This window comes from Channa argus, chromosome 11 (genome assembly GCF_033026475.1).
Source record: "Channa argus isolate prfri chromosome 11, Channa argus male v1.0, whole genome shotgun sequence".
In the NCBI taxonomy this organism is placed as follows: Eukaryota; Metazoa; Chordata; class Actinopteri; order Anabantiformes; family Channidae; genus Channa; species Channa argus.
Window position 1 is genome coordinate 17616875 of NC_090207.1, and position 23642 is coordinate 17640516.

The window sequence follows — 23642 nt, forward strand, 5'->3', positions numbered from 1 at the left end:
CCAATATTCAAAAAGCTGTTGAAGACTGACGTCTATAACTTCCTATGCACTTAAATTAAACTAAGAAATGAATGAAACATAAAACAACTAATTTCCTATCTGTGCTACAGTATCTTGCACTTGCATCTCACGAAACTGAACATTTCTTCTCATAGTACTAGCTTTACTTTAATGTCTCCTCCTCTTTGCTTGCTTTGTTGCTTTGGATAAAAGCGTCTGCCCAATGACTAAATGAAAAAGTACCAGCACCCTAGGCCAGACAGTTTCAACTTTTTCTACAACACTATATGCAGCAAAGTGCTGCAATGGCTAATCACATACATGCAAGCATTCCTCGGGGTTTACGTTGTAATGTGAATGCTGTTATTTTGGCTGGTTATTTTCAGAGCATTGTGACCAAAGACGAAATTGTTGCCACCAAGAACCAATGACAATAATCCAATGTGTTTTGGTGTCTAATAAGCTTTTACACTTTCATTATGGAAAAAGACTTGACTCTGAGTTTGTCACCTCAAGCAACAACATCAGCTATAGGGTCAGTAAATATTCTGATGATGAGAGTAATATCTATAGATAGTGTCCCTCTTAAAATGTTTTTTAAGAGGGACAAAATGTTTATTAATGTTTATTTACTTAAAGTGCACAATTATTTTATTTATTTGCACAAAAGGATAGTAAAATTCAAATGAGATAATTTAACAAGTCTATCTTGAGAGTTTCTAAATGAAATTTTGTATGATAAAATATTTTACTGTCTTAGTGAACTTTCAGAATTTCACAAATGTCACTAAAGAAAGTCATTTTGCCAACAAGTCCAGTATTTGGGTTGATTCATGGAGACACTAATGATGGATTAATGAAACCGTGATGCAAATATAGGACATTGTGTGATTACTGTGAGGCGTGTTTAAAAGGGTCAGTAGTGAAACAAGGAATCATAAATATGCAGACTTCTTTAAACAAATAAATCTTTAACTTAACTTTAACACACTGTCTGTATCTCAAATACTAAAACCAGATTAAAAATAATGTAATTTACACTTCCTCAATATAATACATTGACATTTTTTCCCATCTCCTTCAGAGTTCTACTTACCTATGGGGGTCTTTGCCGCTCACAATGATATGAACACATTCTCTCTTGCTGAATGCTCTCTCTATCCACGATTTCTGTGCCTACAGAAATTAAGACAGAAGAAAAAAGTCAGTTGTTGTCAGATAATAGTGCTTTGACCTGAGAGTGCAGGAGTGACAGCAGACAGACAGCAGAAAGAGGCTTATATCATGAGTGGGCTTGTGGAGTTCACCTGTGAAGGAAAAGGTTTGAATGCTCTTGAAGAAAAAGGAAAAGTGATGTTAAGCAGCATCTGTTGTGTAAGATGACAGTCTGAGCCTTGTTATACAGAGACTTCTTTGTCACTGCTTGCTATTTCCAAGCGGCAGAGCAATTATTGCGGATTGCAAACAGAGCATACACTTCGAGATGTTGGACCTAAAGTCTCAGAAATACTAAAATAGATAAATAAAAATCAGGAATTTCACATACAAACTAGGTCTGGAAATTGAATTATATACACAGTCCTTCACACATAACTCAAATACTGAAGTGACTTATTTAGTGACTCCAGCTCAAAAAAAATGAGAAGTGTTCAGAAGAAAAAGCAAGTGTAAAATGCACTAAGGAATTTTGTCATAGTCCAGTCATTAGATGTTCTTATGTCCAACCAGCTGAATATATCTGTACAAAAACATACAATGTACATTATGCGTGTGTGTTCATGTGAGAAAGCATTTGCAAGTATGTGTTTCCATATGTACTTTGCGTTTCTACTGTATACAGTTGAATGTTGCATTTGTGAGACCAAGAAGCTCTGCAGTCACATATCCTGCAGGACTGATTGACAGAAAGACTGACTGGATCCAATTATCCTGCTATAGACACGGCCAGAAAAAAGCACTGTAGAGCCACAGAGCTATCCCAGGATAAACATGCAGCAAAGGATTAGAGACAGATGCACAAAGATCCACGATCCTTGATAAGCAAACAAGGATTCATACACAAAGTGACATGTGGAGTGTACTGAACTTTCTCTGAGCTAACAGGAAAGGGATTTGGATAAAAGGAAGAAAGATATCGGCTTGGTTTTTTGGTGGCAACGGTCTGTATATGTCTGCTTTTTACCATAATGTTTTGCACAGAAGAGATGCATTACAGACACCGGCCTGCTACTAGTACTAAATACTAAAACGATTAAACAAAACATAAAAAAACATGTATTGGTTATTCATACTACAATAAGTACATTGGAAAAATAAAACAGCCACATCAAACTTTACTCTTTGCTCACTGTTTTTTGCATATTTTTAAAAATATTTCCCTTGCTACATGTGAAATCAAAGGTCCTTATTTACCCCACTGACCTAGACTGAAATAAATCGTTTCATCTGTTGCCTCAAATCATACTTTCATAAATCATATTTTCCAACCAAAACACTGAAACAATTATAAGCCATGTTCCTGCCATAATAGACCAATGTCTTTCAGTTTCTTTTCCTGTCTTTCATTAGTGTATATAATGAAATGTTCCATCCAACTAAGTTACTTATTGCATATGTTTTCTGCCTCTGTCTACCATATTTACAGTAATTTTAGTACTTTGTACTCAGCACTTTGAGGCTCTCACATTAACACCTCAATTCAAAGAAGAGGGCTATGTCAGTGTGAGGTTTTGTGGCAATGGAGCACAGCACCAGAGATCCAGAATAGGACCGAAAGTCACAACCGGACATTCGCAGACAGCCACAAGGGCACACAGGCCAGACTCCCTAACACCACAGCAGTGGGAACACAGCGGCCATCAAAACAAAAGAACAGAGCTTTTTATTCTGGGAGAGCTGCCCCAGCTCTTCTCCCAACCAGCAGAGCTGAGGGCTGCTTGTACAGGGCTTTCCCCACTGCCATGGCTACAACAACACACGCCCCATCTGCCTGACTGGCCCTGTCACACCACGGCACGCCAAAACCCACCGCAACTGGCCACGAACAGCATGGGCCTGCACACAGGCACACTTACCCTAACACCAGACTTCCCACGATTAACCATTACTCTGGGGTCTGGGGGGCTGTTTTTAGAGATCACTCTGGCCACGATGACTCAGCAGACCACAACAATGCCCCCTGCCCCATTCTTTCTGTGACATGCTAAAACTATGTATTCATCCGCAGGCTCATCCTGGTACAAACTAGATCCATTCAGCAATTGCAGCAACAGTTTATTGGTTTTATTTTGGGAGGACCAATAGAAATATCACAAACAGAAATGCAAAAGCCCATGGACAGGAGCGAACCAAGTAGCCTTACCCCAAAGTATTCAAAAACAAAGGCTTCATGTTGTATTACATATTCTAGCTCTACCTCTTTTAATTGTAATTTTTATGGTATACACATTCTCTGACTTTCCTTCATACTGTTGTTCTTTTCTCTTGCTTTTCCTCTCACACTCAGTAGTGTTGCTTATGAGATTTGACATGGTGTGATGAGATGGCACACGGCCCGCACACCATTGTGTAATTAAGATTTATCACTGGGGCACACTCACATGTGGTCACACACACCAACACAAACACACAAGCTGTCTAGCAAAGCGCTGGATTGTGTTTTGTGTAGTGCTTGTTTGTGTACGTGTAAAGATTAACTGTGTGGCAAGTGTGGAGCGAATGTCGGCCTGTTAGAGGCCTTGACTCCATTATGCTCAACATTCTGCCATATCCACCTTGTTCTCCCTGTCGTCTCTTACCCCTCCTTTACTACTGCATCCTCTTTCTTATTGGCTGTGGCAGGGAGCTGAATTGAGGCCCACATCCAATCAACAGCTTTATCTCTCTGCTACCAAACTTCCACAGCCCTTCTATCTCATAATTTTAACAAACATGAATGATTCAGTGCTTATACTGTCATATAGGTGGACAGATAGGTAGATGGGTACATTGAGCATATTTAGACATATTTATGTAGTGTCACCCCCAACACGCAAACACTTTGGTTTTACTTTAAGATGAGTACGAGTAATAAATAGAGCGGCTTTGTTTTGTCTGTGGATTTTTATTTGTGGTTCACTTTGATTTTATGTGGATCAAGAATGATGCAATAGCTAAGTGAGCTATCACATTTCTAAAAAATCTCAATAGATTTGATGAATTATTATCATGATAAATTGCGAAAGTCCAAGATTAGATAACAATTCTGGATGAGTATCACAAAAAAATAACATTTGATGCATCCTTAAAATAAAAAAACAGTGGAAAGCTAAACCGAAATCACTTTTAATGCGTGTTTAATTTTTAACCTTTCCTGCAAATAACTGATTAATATGTTATTTGAATATAATGATGTGTCCTATTTTCACTGTCTCTTCAAATTCAAAAGAATGTTTTGTTATTAGAAAAGCATTGTTTCAGTGATCTTTAAATTTGTATTGTGTTATTTGTACTACATACCATAAAATCATGCTCATAAGTTACATAAATGAAATCAAAGAGATACAGTAAAATTAAATAGGACTAAAGTCAATACCAAACGTAGCCTTCTAAAACAGTTTCCAATAAAGTACCGATCCACATATAAACAATAAAATACCTATTTAACTTAAACACAGTTCATTTTTCAATGCATTATAAAACACAAACTAATACAAAAGATGCTAAGAAATGGAAATGTATTTCCTGCAGAGATTCAGATTTTAAATAGAACAAATAGTACAGGATTCCCTTTGTCCAATCAAATGCCATGGTTATAATAAATTGGTAAAAAAAATGTTGTGAGATCATTAAGAACCTTTGTCAGAGAAAAATAGTGGCCGCACGTGTGTTTTGTAAAACTCACCTGTATTTTGTGATGTGCTGCATTGTTTTGGTCTTCCCGTTTTAATTAAGGTTGATGCATTACAAGTCTGGTCTAAAAACACGAAGGAACCTGATCAGAGCAAACCTGGTTCAGGTCACCTCTCAGTCCTCAGGCAAATGATCCAACTCTGGGACTATTAGCACTGCAGGAATGTGTATGCGTGTGTGTTCATGGTGCAGAAGGTAAACTCTGCATAAGTCCTGAAACCCTTTTTAACTAGTCTTTACTTTAGTTTCTCTCACAGTCTCCTCCCCCATGTGCCTCCAAACTAGCTGTATGTATGAGCCAAGACATAAAATCCCACATTAAGGTAGATGTAGTTATTTTGTCAATTAATTATCCATTTACACATATTGCAGCAATAGTCTGACTGCTTTGAAATATTTAGGTTACTCTGTAGCCTTTTCCAACAACAGTGTGATCAGAAATGTAACTGCTGTCCTCTATTTTTCACCAGCAACTCACCTGTTTTAGATTTAGATTAAAATGAAAGCGTCCAGCTTTAATTTGTCAGGCTATGTGTGTATGTGCTTGTGTCGGAGTGAGTGTACAAGAGAGAGGGAGAGGGGAGTGCCATCTCCCCTAGCCATATTTCTGTCAGGGACAAAGACTAAAGAGGGATTTTGAATGGCAAGAGAACCTATTAGGTGGAGCAACATGAAATTCGTCTTGCTTGCTGACCAGCCTCACCTTGTCCTCGATGACACAAAGACACACATACAGTACACTACGTGTGGCTTTTGCAGTTGTACTTTTCGCAGTTTTCCAACAAGCACAAGGGATGTTTCCTAACTGTTTTCATCAAGTGGATTAATGTAGCTGTAGATAATGCAAACCAGGTTTAATTAGCAGGAGCAGTGGGGGAAACTGGGCACATAAGAGTGTAATCTGAACTAAATGAAATCTAATAATGCAAAAGTAGGAAAAACACAGAAAGGAAAGAGAATGTAGTTTCCGAAAACAGCTAATTCCTACTTAATGTAAAAGACACACGCACACACTGACAACAAACTGTGAAAACAACTGAAATTAGCACAAAACAAAAATGCTGCCTTACATTGGTTATTAGTGAAGTGTATTCTCCAAATGCTTAGAGGAGTACACCTGAGTCCAGAGACTCCAGATGCTGCAAGGCACCTCAGGCAGGATTTATTAGATCACGCGCATGTGTGCACACCTATGGGAAAACACTAAGCATGTCAAAGTAATACTTTTTACTTACTTAATTGATTTTTGCCAGGAATGCACAATACCAGCATACAAACAATGAAGCACATTTCCACACATCAGTTCTAAATGCCATTTCGGAAACTCTGCTACAGCATATCCTCAAAACAAATGCCATACTAATGCGTACATTTTCCAAGCCAGTGTAACTGTGTCCAGTACATTTGCTCAACAAAACTCCTATTTACCAAAACAAAACTAGGTGTACTCTGATCATGATCATGAACAATAAAATACATGTCACATTTGCTTTTTTGTTTAGATGTGCTATGCTGGTGGGCTACACATTTTTGATAAAATTTAAAATGGCCTAAAGTTATGTTGATTAATATATAATTAATATATATCACATATTATTAATTTTCTATCAACAATAAACCTATGGTGTTCTTTACAGGAAAATGCAATCATGCATCAGAACATTTTTAGCAGGCAAGGAAAAGTATCTCAATATTCTGTATAGTATAAAACGTAGTAAGTACTGTATGAACACTGATAGCTCAAGGAGCAGTTTCAGTTTCCAGATGCAAGCAAATAGCATGGAATAAAATCTAATTTACTAATAACTAAATATTATTTATCTACTGATATGTACCACTACATGCCACTATAGCATTTTGATGACATTGAGGTAAAGTCTGCCATGATAAGAAGAGTCTGGCATGCAATACCCCATTGAGCTGAGCCCTTACTTTGTATGCATGTAACAAATTATCTCCTCTGTATGGTGTGTGAGCATTTTAGGAAGCAAAGACTGATGAATATACAAAAAAAACAAAACAAAACAAAAAACAAAATTGTCATTTTGATTTAGATCTAATGCAAAACACACTCTTTGCAGTGACAGTGTAGTTGCAAGTAATCATAATGACCGTTATTTAACTTTTTAAAGTTTCATGTTTATGTGTGAAGAGGTGAGAAAATAAATGACTGTTAGTTTTTTTGACAGTAAACTTGAACTTACCGTCTAATAAGCCTCTAGTGAACTTTATGGGCACTCTTCACTAAATTTAACATTGATGGATGAGATGGTCATTTGGTCTGCTCCCTCCCTTATAAGTAATTCTACTTGATGTGATGTAAATACTTTATGCAGTAATGAAAATAAGATAGAAGAGTTTAGAATGTGCAAGTTGGCTGGTTAAAATATGGAAATGGCACAGCAGAGTAATATGGTGGGGAAATAGCACTCATCAGTTAAAAGTAAATCTGAAACTCTACATTAATGACTGGCCAGTCTACAGGTCACCAGCAGAGCTGTTATATACACATACCATGCATAGAAAACTATTTCTAAGACTTTATTTTGTTCTATATTAAATTTAAATAGATACATTTGGTATTTTGCCAAGAGGACAACCTTAAATTGTAACTTATACAGTTTTACTTCTTGCATGACAAATTGAAGGTTTCTATTTTTTTATTTAGTAAATCTGAAATTATTTCCAAATATTTCTTCTTTTTACAAAGAGGCTGTGAAAAGACTCTCTGAAGCCATTGTTTGGGTCTCTTCTAGATGCCGGCTGATCAGGGCTGACTTGAAGTGAATGGCCATACGGTTCAAATATATTCAGCACAGCCATTTCACCTTCCATCTCAATCACACTTATCTACTCAATGTCACTGTGAGTGCCCCTGTGTCTCTCTCCGTTTATTCCTTGTTTCTCCTTCATCTCTTAGCTCTATCAAGGCCTTTTGTAACCCTATAAAACAATAGCTACTGCCAAAGCATGTACACTATATGTAACAACAGATATGGACAATATTATGTATGATGACCTTAACCCGTAAGCCCACAGCATCTTTGGCAGGTCATTGCATTGGTATACAGAACTAGATTGTGACTTAAGCCATGAACCAGACCCATAAAGAGCAGTGCCAGCTCCATGATGTTGCTGCTTGCATTAAGGATGAGGTCACTGCCTCTAAATGTAATCTTGTCAAGAGGAGGAACCATTTATGCAAGTGAAATAGCATTAACTGACCTGAACACACACAAACACCAGAGGGTAGTCAACATGTGTGAGTATGGGCCAGCACACACACACACACACAAACATGACAAACATCCTTTAAATCAGCTCTGTTACCATGTTGCCATATTTTGGTTTAAACTTTAAATCTCTCCTAAGCTGCAAGATGCTGAAACAAGTGGAAAATGTATTTTGTGGGTTTGCATTACAAAGAGAGACAGCGATGGTGAGCAAGGGGGGGGCGCATGTGTGATTATGTGTGCGTGTGTGTGTGAGCGTGAATACATGCATGTGTACATTCATGTGTCAAGATGGGTAAGCAGGGCTATTTTGTTCTGTTACACAAAAGCTGATGTGTTTTCTAACAAAATGGTCAAGACACTGAATAGCCGAGTAAAATCCTGAGGATCTTTGCCAGTTGCTAGCCTGAGCCTTATTAAGAAAACCTTCAATCCCAATCAGACTTTTCTACCTCTGTTCAGCAGCTCCTCTTTAGTCTGGTAGAGTGTAGGAGAGCAACAAATGTTTTAGCAGGTTAACCTGAGTGCTAACCTAGTGCAGCCCAAACAACATTTCCCATCTGTCAATGCCCAAATAAAATGGCAAATACCTTAAAGGTAATCACCATTTCGATGCAAATACACAATAAATTCAAGCTTTTCTTTCCAACAGTGACAAAAATGGATGCCCCTTTAAAGGCAAAAATTTGAATAAGGACTTTTGTCATATGCCTCTTGAGTCAATTGCTCAAAATTTCATCATGTTTGATCTGCTGCCCAATTATTCCATGCAAAAAACAAAATAAATGAATATTTTACTTAAACGCAAACATTAATAAGCAGTAGTGATACAAATGAAATGATTTGTGTAATTTTTTATGTGTCACTTGTTTTATCTGTTTCAATCTAACAAACTAAACAAATTCACCCAGTGAAATTTTAACATGCTGCATAAAAAGTATGCCAATGTTTTTCTTAAGCGCTAAACTCCATGTCTTGTATCGTCCACCTGCTTATAAATGGCACACAGCGCATCTTAAGGTTGGTCACCTGGCTATTGCTTTCTGCTTGATTATTACTTTCAAAGAAATTTATGCAGTTTTAAGGCTGTAATGCTGTAAATCTGTCCCTCAATCTTGAGGGACAGATCTTGTCTTTCCAGGTCACTAAACACACTCAGTTCTTGCGATTGGTTTTACATAATGTAACTTCAGGATATGGAGTACATAGAATCATACACAATATCAATGACAACATTAGTAACACGTTATCAGTGTCTGACCCTTTATCTCCATGACCTTCACTGTTCTTCACTTCACAGCAGGTTGCACTCAGGTTATTGGTTTGCACTGCAGCAGCAGTGTAGCAGCAGTAGCAGACAACAGTCTGCATAGAACAATGGGGAAAATCTGCAGATGTTGACATATTAATACTTCTGTTTCTCAGTTCCCAAAAGGGTAAACAATATATGCAAGATAGAACACTAGGAATATTTATGCATGTACGTTATGCATTGCACTGTACTGCAATCTCCAGCAACAACTCGTGGTTACTGCTCCAGATGATTATAAGTCACCATCGAATATCCTGCGTGAATTGCATAAAGTGCAGAACTGCGTGTTTGTACATTAAGCTGTTGTATTATCTCTCTTCTTCCTGAGTAGACAGCTGTGTATTATATGCACTTATTTGCGTGTTGCAGTGTATGTGTGGTGTGTGGTGTGTGTTAAATGTGTGAGTGTAATGAGAGAATGCTTGCTTGTTTTAGCTCCTGTCGTTTTCAATCCATCTCCTGAGGCTAGAATAAGCAGCTCTCTTTCCCACAGGCCTTTGCTAAGCCTAGCTGGGATCTGGCCATGCGGGTTCTAATCAACACTGGCATGGCCATTCTGTCAGTGACAGAGACGGGAAAGGGAGGAGGAGAGAGGCTCACACTTTAGGGGGATTGGAGGTGGTGGGCTGATGTCAATATGAGAGGAGATGATTAGGAGGAAAGGGGCTGGCTAGACAGTGGACATGACTGAACAAAAGGTAGGTGGTAGGAGAGATAAGAGGTGAGGGAAGCTGAAGATGGATGAGTTGGTCATAAAAATAAAGAAGGAGGAGGAGGACCGAAAGACGGGGGAAACCATAACCATGTGACATAACCTATTTTGTATAAGTGAGTTTGTGTGAGACATGAGGGTAAAACTGCCACAAGACAAACAGAAAATGTCGATGTGAGCAAAGGCAAAAAATGGCTGGAGAGAATGTGGACATGAATTAAGAAAAAAAAAAGGCAAAGCTAAAATGGGGATACTATTGCTATAAAATAACTTCTTTTATAGCAACAGTGATAGAAAAACTGTGGAAAAGGTGGGCTTACAGAGAAATGGGCATGAGCACAGAAAGAAAAAGACTGACAGCAAAGAAAGATAAGCTGTATCTATTTTTCCTGTGTCAAGACAAAGAGAGAGGAAATCTTACATCAGAAATAAGCAAGCAGAGCGATAAAAGAGAACGAGAAGCGGTGAGTCACAATGAATGACAAGGGGAGCAATCCCCCAGTGAACTTCAGTCATTCTAATGGTCACACAGTTTTTTACTTAACTGCTGTTGGACTGATACCTGCCGAGTAACCTGCAGGAAGTGGAAAGAGGAAATACAGCTTCTAATAAACGTGTTGATGCAGTATTCTTTGACAGTACAGAATACCTGGATATCCATCACGTGCATGTGGTCAAGACCTTATACATCCCGTCACTTGTTATCTCGGTGCCACCAGTGACCTGATAAAATAAGCCTGACACCATGTAGCTGTCTTCTTTTTATTTTCTTGCCTATCTTTACAACTGGCATGCATCACTTTAGCTGGCTAGTAATATCTCAATGTCTGTGTCGGAAGCCCCAGAACCAAATAGTTGGAGCTTTGTTTCCTTCTCTAAGAGACTGCATGGCCACTGACCATCAACTGTTTTATTAGAACAAAACCCAGAGCAGAGATTTTTCTGGTAAGTTGCCAGTTTTTAGTACCTCCGTAGCACACTTTCTGCTGCTAGTTCCCTCTCTGAGTTGCAGTTGTGTGGTACTTGCAGAGAGGTCACTCCAAGGTTAAATAAGCAATTAAAACTCTATCGCGGCTTAGGTTTTGACACTGCCCATGTGGGGGCTTCTCTCTCTGTTGCTTCTTTAGATGGTGCTTCTCAGCTATATGTTTTTAGGGTTTCCTCCTCTGTGCCATATACTGATATTTCTTTTTAGATTCCAAGGCCTTCCAGCACCTTGAGCCCTCGGCCCAGAGTGATGTCCCACTCAAAGCATTTGCTTACATGCCAACAGAGGCAGGCAGGCTGATTTCTAATTACAAATGCAAATTACCGATCCACTGCCAAATGTGGCTTGCTTAGTTTGCTTTTAAAGAGAGGTGTAGGTATACACTTTCCACATTACAGCATCTCTCTTTCCATGCCAAATACCCTCAAGCCCTGTGTGAGTGCACAAAAGAAAACACACTCAGTGACATTTTGCTAATTTGCACCAGCCTTGGTTTTGGACCCTTGGATCTTGACAAATACAGTTTCCAAAGGGATACAGTCTCCAGTTTGAGTTCCTACACACTGCAGATTGTATTTCTCCCTGTCAAATTGACCTGCCAATCACATCCTTGCCTTCCTATGTGCATTTTCTCCAGTCCCACTGCTCATGATGGCACTACAAAGAATAGACAGGTGCAACCAGACAGTGTTGGAAATAGCTCCAAATCGGCTTGATTCCCTATGTCTACTAGCTGTGTGCCTTGGCCTCTTTCTTGGAAGCAGGGTCTTCTGTTTCAGTTGGGGATATGGCATCCTCAACCAAATTGCCATTAGTTGGATGTTTGGCCAAACACATCTCATTACTGATCACCTGAGATCATTCTGTATTTAAGACTGTACCTAATTTGAAGTGTCCTCTACAAGAACGTTGTAGGCAAACAGGTAAATTCTCTTTTCCAGTTGGTGCAGAAATCAGAGTGTACTGTAAAACCCAGGCATTAATCAGATTTTTCCATTTCGACTCTGCTGCAGGCTGTTTTATTTTCTGCAAAGGCTGCTGGATCAGCAGCTCTCAATTTCTACCAGGTAAACGTTGCTGCCATCTCAACTTAGTATGTTTTGTTGACAATCATACTGAAGGGCTCTGTTCTCTAGTGGGTTGTTTTCAGAAAAGGTCTTAGCGATTGCACAAACTATGTGCAGTGCCCATGGTTTCACTGGTATAAGACTAGTCATCTGACTGGTGTGTTATAGTCGTCTACCCTCTTCTGGCGCAGCTCCTACATAAGCCAAAATAGCTGGTGCCTGGTATACATAACAGAAAATGGATGAGTTGATTACCAGTAAAAAGCATAAATTAATTACATTTTAAAGTTTGATAAAATTGACACATGCCCTCTGAGACACGATGCAGACCCTAGCTACTGTAGCTGGCAGTAGGGAAGATGCCTTTTAAAGGTCTGATGATGCCAAGCATCACAATAAATAAATAAGCCTCCTGCAACAAAATACACCCTTGAAACAGTCCAGCTTTAATTATAAATGTACTGCCTTTACTAGTTTGTATGAAATAAACATAATCTTTTTAAGACTTTTCTAGCAAATGATTGTTAGGGACATTTTTGCATAGAACTTTCCTGAAGGTCATATGAACAATATTCTGCGTGAAATTATGTCTTCCATAATTTGACTAATTTATCAGGCTTTGTCAGTGTCATTAACACTTATGCAGACATTGTGGAAATGCTTTTTTTCAAGTATGTAGCTGTCTAGGGATAAAGGAAGGTCACCATTCTTAATCCTTCCTGCAGCACTCAGATTGGTCAATTGTTTCTCCCACTGTTAAAAGCAGAACACAACACCAGACCTATTCACTAAATAAAGTGTCAGTTTTGTTAACGCTTCAGACATTATGAGCTAGACTATGTCAACCAAAGATCAAAGGCTTTCGGCTTGTCCCTTCAGGGATCACCATAGCGAAAAGTGTTCTGCACGTTCACTTGGCTTGAGTTTTTATGCTAGATATCCTTCCTGCCGCAACCCCACCATTTTATCCGGGCTCGGGACTGGCACCATGTTGGTGCTTGGTGGCTGGGTGGGGGCACACCTGGTGGGGCGGGATTCGAGCACGTGGCCTTCAGCAGCCCAACCCAATGCTCTACCACTGAGCCACCAGGCCCCCTCTAAGACTATGCCAACCATTGCATTACAGCATGTCCTGGTTAGATTTGTTTTTTTTTTCTCTCTACTTTTTTCTCTCTCACATTATTTTTCTGGCTACAAACTGTATCTCTACATATTCAGCACTTTTGTAAAACCTATTATTCTGTAGGTTTTGCTATACTGTAAAATAAAATCATGTTCATCAGACCATTGCGAAACAGATTTGGGCACTCTGCATGTTGCTACCATTATCATGAAGTGCCACATTGGCCAAAACAGGAGGCGCGCGTGTTTTTGTGTGTGCAGCAGACCAGTGCTAGTATAGTGTAATGAAGTTGCGGGTTCTGTAGTGGTTTAGGTCAAGAGCTGTGTAATTGCTTCTTGTGCAACCACTACTTACTGGCCAGTACAGAATTTGAATATGTGTTTGTAGAAAAGATGGACGGTCTGAAAGAAAGAACATTTTGCATTAAAATTACATGATTCATAAAGGCCTATATCAACTGAGTCTGTTTTCTGTCAGCACATTTTACTTTGTCCTTTCAAGTTCTTGCTCTTTCTTGTCTCTTTCATCAGTTTATGACAGATGCATTTCTCAGGTCAAGTGTACATGGCCAGTGATTCATTTTTAATTCAACAACCAGCACAGCAGTCACACAATGATTCAGACGTGATTCCATTAGAGCGACTCATTTGCTCACTGTGAGAAAATCCAGATTTTCAAGCAGCAGACAGACATGTCAGAAGGCTTTCTCAAATGTGAAAACAGCCAGATTCTAGAAAGCTTTGTCAAAGGAGGGGAAATTACTTCTTTAAAAAAGTAGCCGTTTGTCTATGTCTAATCATCTAAACGTCACACACACACAAACACAAACACACTTCGAAATTCAACATCCTAGTTTGGAAACACAAGTGAAATATAGATGCCAGTGTTTTTTAATGTGCCAAATCTTGCATTTATGGTTAATAATGTGAAGCAGAAATGAGTAGCTAAATCTAATTATCCCCATCAGAGACAGTGTGGTCACACAAAAATGCCTCACACACACAGACATAAGCACAAACTATCTGTCTCTTCTTCTCTCTCTGTCTATCTCCCCATTGCTTCCTGCACAGCGGGAACAGCTGACAAGTTTCCTCTTGTGGCATGCCATCAATATTATTGCACACACAAAACACACACGCATACTGTATTAAATCCTCTACCAAACCCATGGTATACACAGACCTTATCAAAACAAACTCAACCCTCTACCATTTTTTTCAATATGCGTTTAAATCATTAAACCTGTATTGAATTAAATATCTCCTCTTTGTCTGCTGCTCTCAAGGAACCTGTTTTTGACCAATAAGCAGTTTGGCTGCTGGTGAACTCAATCTAACTCGCACAATTGAAGGGCGACAGGGAGACTGGATCCACAGATAGTTAGACAGGAAGGGAGGCAGGGAGAGGAAGGAAGTCACAGTTTGTGCCCCCAGCCAAAATGTATTATGCCAGTGTTGGCCCTGCTGAGAAGGGTGTGTATTCATGTGGGGTTGGAACATGTGGGAGCATTATCTTGTAATCCATTTATCTAGGTAAATCCAGTCATTCAGCCTCGTGAGTTTTATCATTTCCACCACTGTGTATTTATTTGTCCATTTATCTAGTGACCACATTCCCATGCTCTCCATGATCCATTCCATCCACTTTGTTCTTCCTCCTTTTTAAATATTCTTTTACACTTCACTTTCCACTTCACTCTTTATGTTCTCCCACACATCTTTGCATTTTTTTTCCACTCCATCCCCTTTTCTGCAGTCCGTCTCTGCACCACTGACACAGATCCTGGCAGCGCAGGATGTTGTTACCATGGATACCAAAAACTAGGAGGAACACCCCTCTGTAGCCCCTCAGGCATAACTGTAAACTGGAGTGGGTGATCTCTGTAGCATACCCGAGTGCATCAGTGCACACATATGACAGAGAACACACACACACACAAACACACACATAAAGAGAGAGAGAGAAATATGTAAATCATTACAGTACAAACAGAGGGAATATTAGTTCAAGTAAAAACAAAAGATGGGACAATAGACCATGTCTTTTTATCAGTTCTTCTCTCCATCACAATTTTTTCTGTAAGTCAGGTGATATTTGACCAGCCCATACTCATTTCCAAGAGAATCAAAAAAGCTGACTTTTCCAGACTGTTCTACGTTACACACTGATGCTTAAGGTATCCGTTTGCACCAGTGATGGACGCTCTGAAGTTTCAGTGTAGTGCAATGTAAATCCAGACACTTCATTATTTGACACCTAAAACAATGACTTTTGAATTGAAAAGGTGTCATAGGGAGGCGGATGGGGTGTTGGACAAGACAAAGGACTTTTCCACAGGAGACCAGGATTCGAATCTAATTATCCTAACTAACTGTCCACCTATTTTTTTGCTCTACTGTATATTTTCACTTTAAATGTGTTATATAATGTATTTAATATGAACATGAAAGCAGCCTGTAATATAAAAGCAGGCTGGTTTATATCTGAACTAATTTTTGTATGCTGACATTTTTTAAAAGTTTTCCATTAAAATTACACCGTATGGTGATTTATTATCAGCTTGTCAGCTAAGATGTGTATCAGAGGTGTGGGCAGATCAGGGTACATACACAAGTGCTTTGCCAACTGCCTATCTCAACTGAGCATTTTTGTAAACACTTTGTGTTTAACAACCCAGATCACACGAAGATGCTCTTTTCGTCAAAGAAATAAATAGCTATGTCCATTGTTTATTTACCCTGCTTCTGCATATTAAAAAAAACACACCTACCTACTAAAAATTGTAAACATTTTATTTACTGCTTTATGTATTTCCAATAAAAAAATGTTCTTTGAAAAATTGAAACATATATCAAAGTACAGCCAAATTTCTCAATTTCCGTCCAGAGGGCCTGTAGCCAGAAACCCATCGGTGTGAATCAACTCTTTTGTCTGAGTTAGCACAGACTTTGTAATGTATCGGTGGTCAAAGCCACACTCACACAAAGCTCTTTACTGAGACCTAAGCCATAATTCTATTGTTCCTCACACAATCACTTCGTGTCTCGTTGGATGTATGTTACTCCTTGTCTAACCCTGCAACTTGTTTTGTGTATGAGACTGTTTGCAGAAAAAGACACAAACATAAACTAACATTAAAAGTCTATAAAATGTATACTAATGTACAAAATGGATTATAAACAATAAAAATACAGCTGTACATTTTCAATACATGTACAATACATTTTCTAGATACATAAAATGAAGATTAACTCAAGATTGTGTTGCTTGTCTACATACAGCCTCTGGTTACAATTGTTCATTGTCCACATGCTGCAGGTGTTGTAACTGTGTGGAAATTCTGCAAAAGGTCACTTAAATATCCAATAACAAAGCATGTTAAGACACACACACAGACAGTCCTATGTTCTGTTGATCTGCTTTGTTGTGTGTCACCTATTTCCTCGAGAAAGCCGGCAGGGTATAACAGAAAGTCTAAAAAAGAATTCTACTAGGATCTTGCAGCGGAACAGCTTTGAATGTACGGGAACTTTTAAAATTCACACCTTTTCTCACTCTGTCTGGCTACATTTCCATTACACAATAGAAAACATTTTGATGTTTGGCCAGCAGGCAGGAAAAATGCGGCTATACTGTTAAGTTGAATAAAAGTTGAGGCGATGTCCATGATGTTGGTGCCAAGGTCACTGCTACACTAGTGGTACTTAGTGTTTCTCTGTGATTTACTTTGTGACCAAAGTGTCACGTACAGTAAGCCTCAGGATTCACTTTCATGGTGCAGCAATGACAAAAAGAGCTGTGCTTGAACTGCTTGGTAATTTCTTGACCATAAATTTAGCTTTGCCCATCTTCTGCCACAGCATTTGCTGAGCACATAGTTGGGAAGAGAGGTGCAAACATGGGGGGAGTAAATTAAAAAAAGCAGCACAAAGTGAGTTGCCAGTATTTTACATGAATGTCTTTGGTTTTGTACTCAATAAACAAATTTGTTACAGCATAAAACTACTGCCACTTAACAAGCAAACAATAGAACAATTTTTAAAATTCAATTAAACCATGCTAACTGATCAGGATGTGGGGACTGGCCATCTCTGAATTGCCACCATATTTATCAGCAAAGTAATTTAAATAACTCTTTTCCACAGCTGATTTAGTACGAAATGTTTATCAGTAATCCCTGTAGCCATCCCAGGGCAATAGGGCACAAAATTAAATCTGCACCCTGTGAGTTCAGCAATTAAGCAACCGTTTATCTGTTTATGAAACCATGCGCAAGTGATGCCAGGCTGAAATAAAGTTAACACAAACAATACTACACCCATCAGACTGGTCTGCTGTGCCTCAATATTTTCTTTTAGTGGGAAATTTTGCAATACAGCAGCTCATCAAGCTATGTGAACACTGCTCTCTTTAATTTTATCTTGGAAAGGTCATGTTTTAATGTGGTATAACAGTATAACGTGTCGATTAAATTATGGCATCAGAAAAATGTGGTCACATTCTGTAAATGGGTTGATCAACATTTTTATTATTTATTTGTACCACCTTAGGACAAGCTAAATAATACTCCACCCCCTGTCTCTGACTACAGTTTTGAGGTTTCGTGTGCTCAGGTTGTTCCAGACAACAATATATTATATATAACTCCTGGGAAAGCCTCTTTCCATTTTCTAAGTTGTTGTCTTTATGTGTTTCGGAGATGGGAACAGCTGTTCCAGAAGCCAGTAATGTGGATATAATAATACCCACACTGTATTGCATGTGTTATAATATGAAATAATAAAATAAGACCATCAACAGTGACAAAAGAGGTCCAACTGTAACTGTCTCTCCTATTTCTAACAGCTAGTTCACTGTAAAGGCTCAGAGTAAAATCATGTTTGTCATTTTGTAGACAGGTATTTATGTAGATGGCAAAAGCAAGTCAAACTTAGTTAAAATAGATTTGGTGACAACTGCTATGGTGTTCATGCCAGCAAAGGCAACTTTTACCGTTTTGAGAGAAAGTCCTGGACATGTGAAGCTTCGTAGAATCTGTAGCAGGCTGAGAGAAGAGACACCCTAAGGGGGAGCTACTGTAAAGCAGATGGGCAGGACCAACAGGCACAGGAATAGATGTGACAAGATGCTGGTGACCAACTCACATCAAGGGCCAGCTGCAAATAGCAAGAGAGTTATACAGAAACATGAAGGGGGGCTTGTCAAGAGGAGTAAGAGTGGTAAGTATGTAGAGGAAAATTGAGGGGCAGGCAATGTAGATAAGAGTGTCAGTATAGACACTTTTTTCTATTTTTATTTTAGACTCTGTCATTTCAGGTTGAAAAAGACCCAAAGCAAACAGTTCCAAAGCAAACAGTTTTGTCATGACTGCTGTGCCTAATGAGGAGGAAGTTGGAAGGACTAAATGCAGCCAAGCTGGTGCTTAGATTGATAGGTGTATAGAGTTTAAAGACATGGGTCTCTAGGATTAAGAAGTTGTAAATTGTTTAAGTGGAAATGTTTCTTTTTCTCAGCTGCTGTACAGAAGAAGAGCACTGCTAATAATTGACTTCACATTTCTCCTTCCACTATCCTACTCGCAGTAGTTAGTGAACTATGACCCAAGAAGAATATGGCTCAAGTATCATGAAAGATTTCTCAGTTATAACTTTTATTTTAGTCAAATACAAGTATTAAAGTACAGTATTAAAAAAGTGCAACATATGTTCATCTGTGAGAAACACCTCTGACATATGTTTCAATTACAATTAACCAGCAGTCAAAGCCTGTATCAGCTGGTCCATAAAGTCAGTGTACAGTGCTGCTGGAGAAAGTGTAGGCGGGCTCCCTGTTTCTGTGTGAATCAATGAACCACTCACTTTATGTTCAGCCTTTCCCACATACATTCACAGCAAGAGCCTGTCAGTTAAATCAAGGCAAATGTTAAACGGCCTTAAAGACAGGTTTAGAAGTGATAGTAGGAGGCCAAGCTCATTAAAATGATTTGTCCCACCTACACATTGAGCACAAAGCCATTTAGGCATGCTGAGATGCAACACACTTGGAAATGAGATAAAGGCAGCAGTTGAATGAATACGAATGAGGGAGTATAGTACAAAAGTACTGAAACTTGTTCAAGTCTGCATGAAAACCATGTTATACCCCCGTCAGTCATGTCAAAACTCAAATCAAATCCAAATGTATGTAACATGAGGTTCTCTTAGTGTACAATACATGAGGGAAGGCATCACAGTAATTTGACTCGTTTGAATATGTTGAAACTTTTACAAGGCACCAAAACAACACCAAAAGTAGCAATTAGTCTTCTGAACTTTTCAGCAAGACAGCTTACTATCTAAGCAAAAAAATCTTGTACAGACCAAATAGAATCCATCCCCTCTATTAGGAGTTATGATTGTCTGTTTCTGTGTAGATAAATGTGAGTATCTGTTTGTGTACTAATAATATTGCTTTGCAGCCATATAGGCTACTTGATCCAAGCAAACACTAAAAACAATTTTGTGTGGCTTGAAACATCATGGAAAATGTTTTGCAGCCCTTGGCCAATTTCTCTTGGCGATATTCAGATGTCTGCTGTCAGTGGACTAGCGACTTGATTGACTCAGTTTTTGCTAATGATGCCTTGAAAGACAGTTTTGGGGGAAAAGCTTGAGGAAGGACAAACCTCCCCATTAATCTCTACCATAGCAGATGGAGTGTCTGTTGATTTGGGAATCTCCATCTAATTGGATGGGTAAGAGGCAAGGGTTTTTTCAGCCAGAGAAATGACAGGATAATGGGTCCAAAAACACTGGCACAAATTACATCATGCCTAAGGTGACACATCAAATGATGCACATGCTTACACATGTGGATCCAACCAGCACAGGTTTACATTATCAACATGTATTTGTCCACATGTCCAACAGTACACTCTAGGACATTAACCACACACAAACAGATGCATACATTTACATTTCATCTTCTTCTTCTTCTTCCTCTTTATTAATCAAGCTCTAATAATGTGAATTTATGCTAATTGTTACTCAGATTTAAAGAAAGCATGGTGCTGTTATCAACATCTGTACACTTTATGTTCGGGTGAGTGGGAGGAGAGGAGCTTGGGGGAGAATGTACAGGACTTTGACATCTGTTGTCAAGGTTTATCTCCATCTTCAAATCATCACCGTGTCTCCGCCAGCAGCATCTCTTCTGTTTTACCAGATAATTAACCGTTTGTGTGTAATTTGTCCTTGTTCAGCTGGGATTTGTGCCATGCCCTCTAATTGGACAAAGAGGAAGTGGATGGTACAGTAAATGGCCTGTATTTACACATCATTACTTCAGGAAAGAAAATCTCCTGCAGTTAAAACATACAAACGCCTATTAATTAATGTGGCAGAGAGCAAAAGAGGCAGCAGAAAAATATCAGAGACTGAAGCTGGGACACGGACAACTCCACAGTTCAAATACTGATTATAATCCTCTGTAGTACTTTATATTATTATTGTGTACTTTTTATTATTTGTAGTGCTATCGTGTACTTTGTAGAGTCCCTTTCGAAGCAATTACAAATATTTCAGGTCTTTTTGGGGTAGGTCTCTATAAGCCTTGCCCAACTATATTTTCATCACCCATCATTATTTACAGCTGTCTGGATTTGAAGAATTTATCCCATTCTCCAATTGACTGATGCTGCTGACACCACCACGCTTTACTGATGAGATGGTTTTAGCGAGTTTAAGATCAGTGCCTGTTTGTCTGCCTACAGTGTTTTTCTGATCATACTACAGCTTTAATTTGGTGATCAAAAATTATCACAAAATCAGAAAAGTATCACTAATAAAAATTATAGAATAATTATGCTAAACAGGTAAGGCGTTTTTCAATCAATGTACTCTAGCTCTAATGCATACGGGAAAACTCTCCTGGACAATCATTCTTTATTAGAACAGCAATTGGGTATTGTAGACAACATGTGTAGGGCCAAAGGAACCAATACCTTTTATGAAAAAACACAAACAACCTACGCTGCAGACGATAGAAAAATCAACAATCCATTTCCATCGTTTGGAAATGTTTTTAAAGTCACAGTCTGTCTTCCAAACTCCAGCAGCAGTAGCTCACAAACATGTCTCTTTTGCTAAAATTAGTTGAACCCAAGCTGCACTTCTTCCCTTCTTTTTCAGTCAGTACCTGATATAAAAACTCAAAACAAAGTAAGGGCAAAGCAAGTGCAATTTCATATTTTAAGACATGGTGCCTGTTAGAATATTGCAAAGCCAAGATTTAAAAGCAATAATGTGGTTGACTCGAGATTTAGAGTCCCAGCATGGAAACATTTTGCAAACAATGGCACTGCCTCAGCTTTTTGTACAATGTATAACACATACAGTAGCAGAGTAGCAGAGCCTTTGATGAACTAATAAGAATGGCTGTTATTTAAAAGTTGTCAGTATCAAATTATAGTTTCAAATTCAATGATCGAAACTTAGAACTGTTTAATTAGTGTATGAGTCAAACTTAATACACCTCTTGAAATTCCAATTAAAAAATACTGCTGAGTTTTTTGTGAACGTTACATTTAGTGGTAACAAATGCAAAGTCTAGAGTTTTAACAAACACTGAGAAAAGTATTCTCCTCCTCTGTAAATGTAAAAAGTGTTTACTATCAATATTGATTTATTAGAACACGCTATCGTGGCCCTGAGAGCTTGTGGCACTGCAAATTGAGTAAACACAAGCAAATTAAGTAAACAACTTTAGGCACAGTGCAAAAAGACCCAACTAAAAATAGAGCTACTCCCTATTTATTGTACAATAACTGGTTCACTCAATAGTGAACAGTAAAGTGACATTTAACTATTGTCAGAGTGTTTCATAACTAGCACCTGTTTGAGTCGTAATTTTCTAATCTCTAAAATAGGGAGCATTGCATTGTGGGATTGTTGAAAGTTGGGTATGTGCTAGTTTTCTGTTTTTAGTTTTCACCTGTGGTATACTTTGAGGGCACTATATAGTGGATGATTTACACACTCAATATTTGGAAACTACTACAAAATGGCGAACACACTGTATAGCTAGTGAGGATGATTTTGGACACAGCCTTCAGACGTTTATCAATATGTCTGGGTACATGCAGTCTCTTTCAAAGTTTGCATCTACCCAGTAGAGATCAAATACCCAGAAGTGTTTTTGCTCCACTCGTTTTATCAAGGATGCTTTGGGAGCTGACTTGTCTGGACTGGTGGAGAGTTGAGCTCAGAGCTGATTAAAATGTCATCCTAATACTGCTATCTCAACACTTTATTATCATGCAAGAAAGTTTCCCCTTACATTTCTAATATGTGGCCCATTTGCCCAAATCATTTCTGTTTGTAACTTTGATCGGACGTTTTCGGCCCTGTGAGAACTGTTCATTTAGATGAGGAAGTGGTCATGTCTACGGCAGAGCATTGCATTTACCTAAGAAAAAAACATTGACAGCTTCTATGAGAAAAAAGTCTCGTAATTACAAATTACAGAAGTAAGGATCTTGTAATTATGAGAAACATAACTTGTAAATTCACACTGCACTACTTAAGTTTTCATTTGTAAAGCCCTTTATATGCATGGATGTATTTCTATATTGATTTGTGTGAGTCCACTTTTTTTGTAAATTTTCCTTCACAAATAAAATACATAAAAAGGCAACTGACAACAGAGCTAGAGGTAAAAGTACCACAGCTTACTGAGATCAGTCTGTGGTCCCCTGGGATGACAATGAATGTTATCCCTTAAATCCTCTCAGAAGCTGGGTTGCAGGCAGTGTAAAGTCCGTTTTGTAACATCTGACCCTTTTTTGTCACTGTACATCAACTATTGTACAGTTGTGTTTAAGTGTAATTGTCAGTATTAAGTAAAGGTGCTGCTGTCACTATGAACGCTGCTGCCCCAATTGCAAATAGAGCTCTTGTCCTCGGTGTCCAGATTCAAACTTTAAACTTGCCAAGTCTGAACTCCCAAGTTCGGAAGTCGAGACTCAGTGTACTCTGTATTGATTAACGCCCTTAGTGTTTTCCTTGTTGCCATGTTTCTGACCCACCAGAGCTGACTCTCCCTCAGTGGGTTGAAAAATGAGCTCGGTAACACTATAATGCTGATGACTACTATTAAACTAGTGTTAGTTTCCTGCTTACGTAATTAATATAGGGAAATGTAAACTGTAAGCATATAGTTGACAGTTGCTTTTTAGTTGCTCTGGAGACATTACTGTTGTCACCTGTGCTCCTTGCAGTGTTTCTCAATTTGGTTGTGTTTTGTCTATTTGCATGGCGATTTGCAGTGCAGTGAGCGCTT

The 23642-nt window shown here is 38.6% G+C and overlaps 1 protein-coding gene across 15 annotated transcripts in view; it reads right to left on the reverse strand.

Annotated features, from left to right (window-relative positions):
* trpm3 (transient receptor potential cation channel, subfamily M, member 3) overlaps positions 1–23642 on the reverse strand; it is a 136527-nt gene that overhangs the window by 56766 nt on the left and 56119 nt on the right. For all 15 annotated transcript variants that reach the window (XM_067520040.1, XM_067520042.1, XM_067520038.1 and 12 more), the window contains exon 2: positions 1097–1176. In XM_067520040.1, coding sequence (XP_067376141.1) covers positions 1097–1176 — 80 coding nt within the window. The remainder of the gene's footprint in view (positions 1–1096; positions 1177–23642) is intronic.